The sequence below is a fragment of the Zingiber officinale genome, chromosome 6B (assembly GCF_018446385.1).
Source record: "Zingiber officinale cultivar Zhangliang chromosome 6B, Zo_v1.1, whole genome shotgun sequence".
NCBI lineage: Eukaryota > Viridiplantae > Streptophyta > Magnoliopsida > Zingiberales > Zingiberaceae > Zingiber > Zingiber officinale.
Window position 1 is genome coordinate 68,953,090 of NC_055996.1, and position 9,000 is coordinate 68,962,089.

The 9,000-nt window shown below is 37.3% G+C and overlaps 1 protein-coding gene across 1 annotated transcript; it reads left to right on the plus strand.

Moving 5' to 3' along the window:
- The first annotated feature begins 8,089 nt into the window (after positions 1-8,089).
- Positions 8,090-8,410, plus strand: LOC121991089 (pectinesterase inhibitor-like). Its single transcript, XM_042545114.1, has one exon. The coding sequence runs from the start codon at positions 8,090-8,092 to the stop codon at positions 8,408-8,410; it is 321 nt and encodes a 106-aa protein (XP_042401048.1).
- The last annotated feature ends 590 nt before the right edge of the window (positions 8,411-9,000 follow it).

Genomic DNA, 9,000 nt, shown 5'->3' on the forward strand with positions numbered 1-9,000 from the left:
TATCCAAGTTGAAAAAAAATGATTTCTGACTAAATCAGTCCTTTCCACGTCAGTACAAAACATGTACTCAAATGTGCTTTAGATACATAACTAAGCACAAATATCCTAAAGGTTCGAACCTCTAAAAATAGAGTATGACAATCCTCTACTGATCAACCAACAAAACTAAATCATTCATCTATTAACTAATCAAGAATACCTTAATCCTCCACTAGCAACTAAGGTATATCCAACCACATAATATCATATGTATAAATGTATACGACCCAAAAGAAGAAGTCAGAATTTAAGAACATCAAAACACTCTCATCTTCATCCTCAAAAACATCAGCCCACACTATATCAGATGAATCAATCTCTACTCCCCATGAGAACTTATTAGCATTCAAAACATCGATCATTATTTATCCACACAGTCCAATATCAGAGGAAACATATATCAATTTTTATCATTCTGTTAACTAACCACAACTAACCAGATTCATTAAAATTTCATAGGCACACTCAACCGTAAACTCTCTAGCACCCAATCTATAATCTGAGCACTAACTATAATCATCAAAACTGTAAATATCATACATGACACTCATTATGTCACCATCAACGACATCCCAAATATAAATCATCAAAATAGTTATCCACTAATAGATCATCAAAACAAATATCTAGTAATTGGTCATTAGACAACCACATAACATTTATCCTCATAAATCATTAGAAATCAACATATCACAATACCTGATCTCACAATATCTCTCAGCCTCAAACCATTCTCAACAATGATCAAACATGATAACCCCCAATGACCAATTCCCATCGTATCGGGTACCCTAATATCCAAAAAGTATGAGTATAAAAACTCTACCGGCTAAGTCAACAGGAGTCTGTAGGTATCATCCACTACCCAGCTAACAATAGCAGAGGCTGGTATGTGCCTCCAACCCCTATGAGTAGTAACAGAAGCTAAAACTACTGATGGTATGATAAGAAAAATCACCATAGACTATAATCCTTGATCTCTATTAAGGTCAACCATGCTCAATGACTAACCATCACATGTAATATGTGCTACTACAACCAAACAGGTACTACATAAAGAATGCTAATACCTATCATAAACTATAAAATTTAACATCATACCTATATGCCATCTGGAGATGTTCCATCGCTGTCCAGTCCCCAAAATGACCTCAGAATTCCGTACGAGAAAACAAACACCGGAAATCCATATAAATCCAAAACGGAAGTCCATAACATAATCGAAACGGACAAATCCGTGCAACCCAAAATAACTGCCCACACCAATATGTCTCGCAACTAGGGCTAGTATAAAAATGTCCAAAATACCAAACGCAGGTATCACACCCTGCTCTGATACCAATGAATTGGTATCAGATAAATCCCGAAAATCCAACACACGGAAATCGAATAAATATCGCCAAACTTTGGCGCGCTGATACCCAATAAACTGATATCAGATTATTCAAAGTATCCATAATACGAAAACAAAAATCGTATAAATCCAGAACACACAGCAAGTATCGTATACTGGCTCTGATACCACTAAATTGTCACGCCCCAGAGGAGTCTCTGTCCGAAGAAATTTCGGCAGCATCTCCCCTGTACGGCGGACAATATGAAACTTTCTACATATCACATATACATCAGCCACAGGCGGCTGGAATGATAACAAAAAAAATAAAGACAAACACCACGCAGTTAATAACAGTAATTAATAGTTAATAGGACTCTGACTCGAAATCCACCCTACTCCACTACACTCGTAAAGCTCAAATCCAACGAACTCACCTCTTCTGCCGTCCAGGCAGGTACGTAGTAGAATGAAATCCAATATCATATCAAAAATCCATCAAAAGGTATCACTCCATACAATATCCATAGTAAAAATCCAAAGACAATGCTAAAACAAAGTCTGATATAGAAAAAGGCCAAAATAAAACGAATAGCGAACTAGTAGAGAACTAGCTCTACATGCAGATGGGGGGCCAGCAACTGGAACTGCTCCGGACAGCTTCAACCTGAAAATATCAACAATGGAGGCGGGGTGAGTCCAACACTCAGCAGGTACAATTGATATACATAATAAAACAAATAACAGATAACACTAATCATGCGTACAGTCTCCTGAATACGAGAAGGAATAAATGCAACTGAAATGAAATCAGGAGATAACTGTACTAACCGGAATCAAGGTACAAAGGTAACAGGTCATCAGACCGGAGAAAATCATAATCCTGTATGCATGTCAATCAAATGCATCCATACAAATGCAGCATATAAGTGCAACAATCACAAACAATAAAATGCAATAAATGCATATGGTGACCGTGCACTCGGACATCACTGCTCCTGACAGTGACTGAGTGGACGGAATGCTGTCGGAGTACTCCTGTCCTCTGGCCCCAAATCATAAATGGGGGAGCTCAATGCTCTCATCTCCCGGTACACAATGACGGGGAGGAAAAATCTCTGCCGGCTACCACGCTGAGTCTCCACCATCTGCCAGCTACTACGCTGCTACACTAAATGCCAGCGGAGCCAAACAGAGCGGAACTGACTGCCGGCTACCACGCTGAGTCCTCAGACCAACGGAGCCAAACAGCAGAACCGCCACACACCTGTCTGATATACCACTAACCCATGGGTGGTGGTGGTGTGTGCAGTACATGTAACTGGCGATGGGCTCAACCATAGCGGAGCCAATAATCGCACAGCATGCAAACATGATGCATGACACTAAGCATGACAATCTCATGAATAGCATAGCAAGATCCATACACAAATACAAGGTGTACCACAAGTCAATGTATCAAATGGAAGGTACACAAACAGATAGGGTATCATATAAAACCCTAGGTCCAGAACATGATGTATCACATGGTTGGGTCACTACCGGAAGCATGTATGGTCAGATAAATAACAACATGCAGTGCATAATAAATAAACAAACAACATGTAACAGATCATGTAGTGACCAACCGAATAAAATGGAAAACACAATTCTTGCTATATGTTAAACACTTTATTATGCATATCAAAAGACATAAGTCAAAGTACCCGCCTCCAATCGAAATGGTCCAATACGCTAATCGATATACCCGTCGAGACACCGTCTCGAATCAAAGTCCTGTATCACATAATATACAGATTTAGTTAATTACATATAAATTAATTAACTAAATCAAATCCTCAAACCCACATAATTCAACACATATAATTTAGCTATTCAACTTGTATCAAACAGCTAAATCAACTACTTATCTAACAAGAACCCTAATTCACACATAATTCAATATATGTACCCAAATTAACCATTCTTGTTAACTCTATTGATGATTCCAACTTCACAGAACAGTACCTCACCTTCTGAATTCCACCTTACTGCTTGGATCTATCTTCACAGCCTAAGCTAGTTGCTGTCAAAACAAAGGTAACTGCTGGAAACCTAAGTAACGCTGTCCAGATCAAAGAGATCAAGAAATCAACCAAGAAATCTTTCCACCCCTACAATACAACAACAAAACATAGTTTCCCTTACCTCTTCGATCACAGCTAGGGCACAGTAACAACATAGACAGTACAACCGTGAAGAGTAAAAACTAGGGCACAGAGGAAACTCAGTCGCCGGCGCTAGGGCACAGGCGACGGCGGTGCTGGTTCGGGTCGAGAGACGGCAGCGGCACCGAATGCAACTAGGACAGAGGAGTTTGGCCGGCGCTATCGGACCAGTGGCCGGCGGAGGTGGATCAGCGTCGGCGACGTCTGTTGTCGCTAGGGCAGATATCAGGTGGCGCCGTGAGACGGGAGTCGCGGCTGAGCACAGAAGAAAAGATCAGCAATCGGTTGGCTTCGTGCAGAAGAAAAACTCGACCGGCGGCGGATCTAGGGCACAGTCAAGTGGAGGCTCGGACGAAGCTTCGGCGCTAGGGCAGCAGCAAGGACCGGCGGTGTCGCGCGACCACAAGCACAGAGAGGAGAAGAAGAAAAGGAGGGCCGAGGGGTTTAAGGCTTCGGCCTCGGAGAAACCGCCGGGCCGGCGGTTAGGGCACGCCGGTGGCTCGGGTGCGCGAGGGAAGGAACAGGGGGGGGCTCGGAGAGGGCAGGCGCGGGCGAAGAGAAGGATACGGCGAAAACAAGAGAAAAATAAAGGAAAAGAAAAAGAAAAGAAAAAGGAAAAGAAAAGAAAACTTTTCCTCATTAAAACAGGGTAGCATAAACAGGTTTTTCCGGACCCCGTTTTTATCCCCGTCAACTCGTCCGTACGAGCTCCGAAAAATTCCCGAAAAATCTCCAAAAATTCCGGAAAATTCCCTTATTAATAATCGTCATTTTTCCGGTATTTTACAAGTTGATTCACAGAACTGGTTATCACATAACCAATGGTACAGTGTTCAGTAGTTCTTAATTGTTAGGTGATACTTTTCTCTATGATATTGCATGTTTGATTATGCCAAATTGGTTATATCTGATTGCTATAATTACTTTTTGTTAGAATTGGAAGGTTGGTATTGAATGGAGGTACCCAACTGAAGATGGATAGGTGGATGTTTCAACTGAAGATGGATTGGTTTCACATGTCAATTATCTTCAAATCTAGATAATGTTGGGTTAATGTTTGTGTTAATCAATGTATCTATCATTTTGGGAACTATCTTCGAATCTAGACATATTAATTTTCTTCAAATCTTGTTTGAATCATGTTGATAGTATCATCATTTTGGGAATTATGTACTTGGTTTTTATGTACACTGTGTATCTATCTCTCTATATATATACTTTACCTAGTTTTGATGTGTCATGACTTTGTTCATTTTGTTAAGTTATGATTGATTTCATTTCTATAGCAAGGTCAAAGAAAAATAATGGTTTTGTAAATATAAAAATAATGGTTTTGTAAATAGAAAAACAAATATGATTTTTTTTTATTTAAAAAAAACGACAACGCTTTTAAAGCGTTGCAAAAGCGTTGTCTTTGTAAAAAAAATAACAACGTTTTTAAAGCGTTGCAAAAGCGTTGTCTTTGCCACAAACGACAACGCTTTTAAAGCGTTGTCTTTGAACATACTTTTAACAACAGTGCTTTTAACAACGCTTTTTCAACCACATAGACAACGTTTTTAAAGCGTTGTCTATTAGATTTTTTCTTGTAGTGTTAACAGCTCTAGTTAAGAGTGATCGGATGCTTGTGGGGAAGCCCGGAGCAGATGAAGAGTGACCGGGTACTTGGGGGAGGTCTGGAATATGTCGAGAGTGATCAGATGTTTGATGGGAGACCCAGACCATGAGAAAAATGGATGTCCTTCATTTGATGGGAGGGTTGTTGGAAATACAATCAAAGTCATATATTGAAAATATATGAAAAATATCATATGTTTAAAAAATAGAAGATATATATCTCAAGTAGCATGAGACATTTTGAATATAGTAAAAAAAAAATAAATTTATGAGGGCTTAGACTTAAAATAGATAATATCATATCATTATGAAGATATGTAAATTATTTTGACCCTAACACATATGAAGTTTGCAATCGGCCTACTCAGTTAGGTTGACAGCTTGAGATAATCGACTCTAAGTCATCTTAACATATAAGTAAGTACTGTCCCTCCAGCAGATTGTAGATAAAGATCCAACAATCTTAAAACAAATTCGTTATGTTAAGATGACGACAGAAGATGTTGAGATGCAACAAACTTAACATATGCCGGCCTCCTCCGTCTTGATTGGAAATATTCCAATCAATTATGGAGAAAAGTCAGATAAATTTATGGGATTGAATTTTAAGAGGTGAAAGCAGAAGATGTTCTTCTACTAGCCACACTAAACTTGACATGGATTTTAATTGAGAAACTTCTCATGTAATTGCTATCGATATAAATGATATGAAAACCATCGGTCTAAGTTCGTACGTCGAAAGTACCTCCTTAAGTTTATAATGAACAATGTTATTCTTTTTCCATATTTAGAGAACCCTTAGCTTATCATCAATGTCATAAAGAAAATAAAAATAATAACTCTTACTAACTATTACTTACCGATATATAATTTATTATATACGAAAAGCAAGCACACGGAATGAATGTTGAAATATATTATAATAAAATTTTACGTAAGAATTAACTCTTACTAATTATTACTTATCAATCCATAATTTATTATAAATGATAGGACAGTGAAACACATAATGTTAAAATAATAATTAAAAGTTTCTCTTATTAAATTACTTGCCAATCCAGAATTTATTAGTGACATGTGGTATTTTACATTTGTTAATTTCCTTTTTCTATTCTTTACCAATTTAATCATCTAAAAAAACAATATTTTCTAATTTATAAGAATACTTATCTATTTTAACATTTTATTTCTTCCCATATAATTGATAAATGGTAAAAAAATAATACAATCATTAAATTCTCACAATCTTATCATACGTTGAAAATGTAATAGAATATTTTCTAAATCAATATTTAACAAATGATTATAAATGGTCATACCATTTATTATTTCAGAATAATAAAGTAAGGGCAGATGAAGACGTACCTGTTTCTTGTATTATTCCTTCTCCAACTCCTCTCCTTCACACCCTTTTTAGAAACAATTTAAATGAAGGAATTGAATTGAATTGAATTTTATTAGAAATTAAATTCAGGAATTGAATTCAATTCCTATGTTTGGAATAGATTAGTGAATAATAGAATTGAATTGAATTCCTTAATTTGGAATCTATTTAAATTGAATTCCATTCTTATACATTTACCATTTTATCCTCATAACTAATTATTTAATAATCAAGTTAAGTATTAGAGAATAGGAAGAAGGGATCGCACAGTTAAGACAACAGTATGAAGAAGGTGACGCACGGGAGAAACGGTGCAAGGAGAAGTTTTCGACACAAGGAGAAAGGCAGGAGAAAACAAGAGAGTCGACAGATGGAAAAAAGAGTTTTAAGTTAAAAGGACAATTAAGTAATTTTAGTTGTTCATAGTAAATCCCTATCCAAATCTGACCATTTGAGGTCTGATTTACTATTCACGTTTTGTACTTCTAATGATCTTCTTCTATTATGAACTTCTCCTTTTGGGATACCTTTTGGAGGCGAAGAAGCCTCTTAGAATAAGTTCACAACAATACAATAACGAAAACAAATGCAATTTACAAATGAAAGTGAAACAACTTTACAAAATGAGAACTTCGCTTTGATCGTTGTTCTAACTTCGGAATGCCTCTTGTTAGTTTGGAAATGCAACAACAATTCATCCTTAAACCTCCAAGAATCGGCCCCTTCACCAATCAATTCAAGATTATTTTGTTTATCCGAAATAAGCTTCCAATCGATTGCTCAAGTAGCAAATCATGAATTTTGGGTTTAGGGTTTGTCAATCGATTTCGTGATATCCTCCAATCGATTGCTAATCTTAATTTTAGTCTTTTCAAAGTTGAATTCACGTCTTATCTGATATCCGGTTAACCTCAACCTACTAGGACTTTCTCTACCCAACATCCACTCATCCGTAACCTTCTGGGATTTCTCATTACCTAATGTCCGATTAATCTTGACCAATTAGGTCTTCACGTCTCATTATACATAACATTTAGTCAATCTTAACCTACTTCACGTCTGATGCTTAGTATTAGGTTAAGTGTCTGGTTCACTGTGACCTACTTAGACTTCTATGGATACGTAACCATGAACATCTATTATTATTTTTTAAAAAAAAAATCACTTATTTCAGAACCATATAGGCAATTAGCAGTTAGTGTTAAACAAAACTCACTTTCTTTATCCTAAACTCTAAATCCTAATAAAGTTTTTATTTTAATTTTTTTTAAAAAAAAATTAACACTAATTGTTCATGGTAGGATTTCAGGGCAACCCATAAGCATAATTTTTTTAGGGTTTAAAATGTAGGGTTAGGTCAGTGAAAATTTAAATGGAAATATTAAAATTTATGGTGTGAATTAATTATATATATATATATTTTCCATTAGGCTACAATATATATATAGGTATACTGATATCCTTCGCGAGCAATTAATCCCCGTGTCCAAACTCCGCACCTGAATTACCATGACACGTTACACCGCCCTTCCTCTCCTCCTCCTCCTCGTCCTCTCCGCCGCCCCCGATCACTCCTCCGCCGCAGTCTCCGACTCGCTGAAAGACGCTTGCGCCAAATTTGTCTACCCTGACTTCTGCCTCAAGGCGCTTGGAGACGACCCCCGCAGCGCGACCGCCGACTTCCATGACCTCGCCCTCATCTCCCTCGACCTTTCCGTGGCCAGTGCTAACGCTATCAGCTCCAGTTACGCCCAGCAACGCCGCGAACCGTCCCTCGACGCTGCTGCCAAGAACTCGCTGGATGGCTGCCTGCTCCTCTACCAGAAATAAATTTCCCTCTGTTGGATTACGCCCGCAAGTTTCTGGAGGGTGGCCAACCGGGGGTTGGGACAGGATTATTGGATCAGGCGATGTGGGTGCCTGTCGAATGCGACGGAGGGATCAAGGACGGAGACAAAGCTAACTTGGCAGACCTCATTCTCCTCGCACGGAGGTTCATGGAGCTCCTCAATCCTCAGTAGCTGCCTTAATTAATTATATATGTATTTCTATTTTGATCAGAATAACCATGAGAAGAAGAATGTAATCTTCAATAAGAATTGTCATGATGAAATTTATGCTCTTAACGCGTACATTTTAATCCATTGAAATTAAAGGTTTCAATGTATAATATTATTGTAATCTTCAACATGAGAAGACATTTGCACCCGTTGAAATTAATCCATCAACGCTGGTCTCAATTTTTTTTCCTGCTTTCAATGTATAATATTATTTTAAAAATCTTGATAGCAATAATATTTTTCATCCAAAATTAAACTAATCTTAATAATACTTTTATTAATTAGTATACCTTCTTTTTATCTAGCAAATGTAAAACTAAATTTTAGTAGTTGAATTATTTATAAATCAATTATGTATAA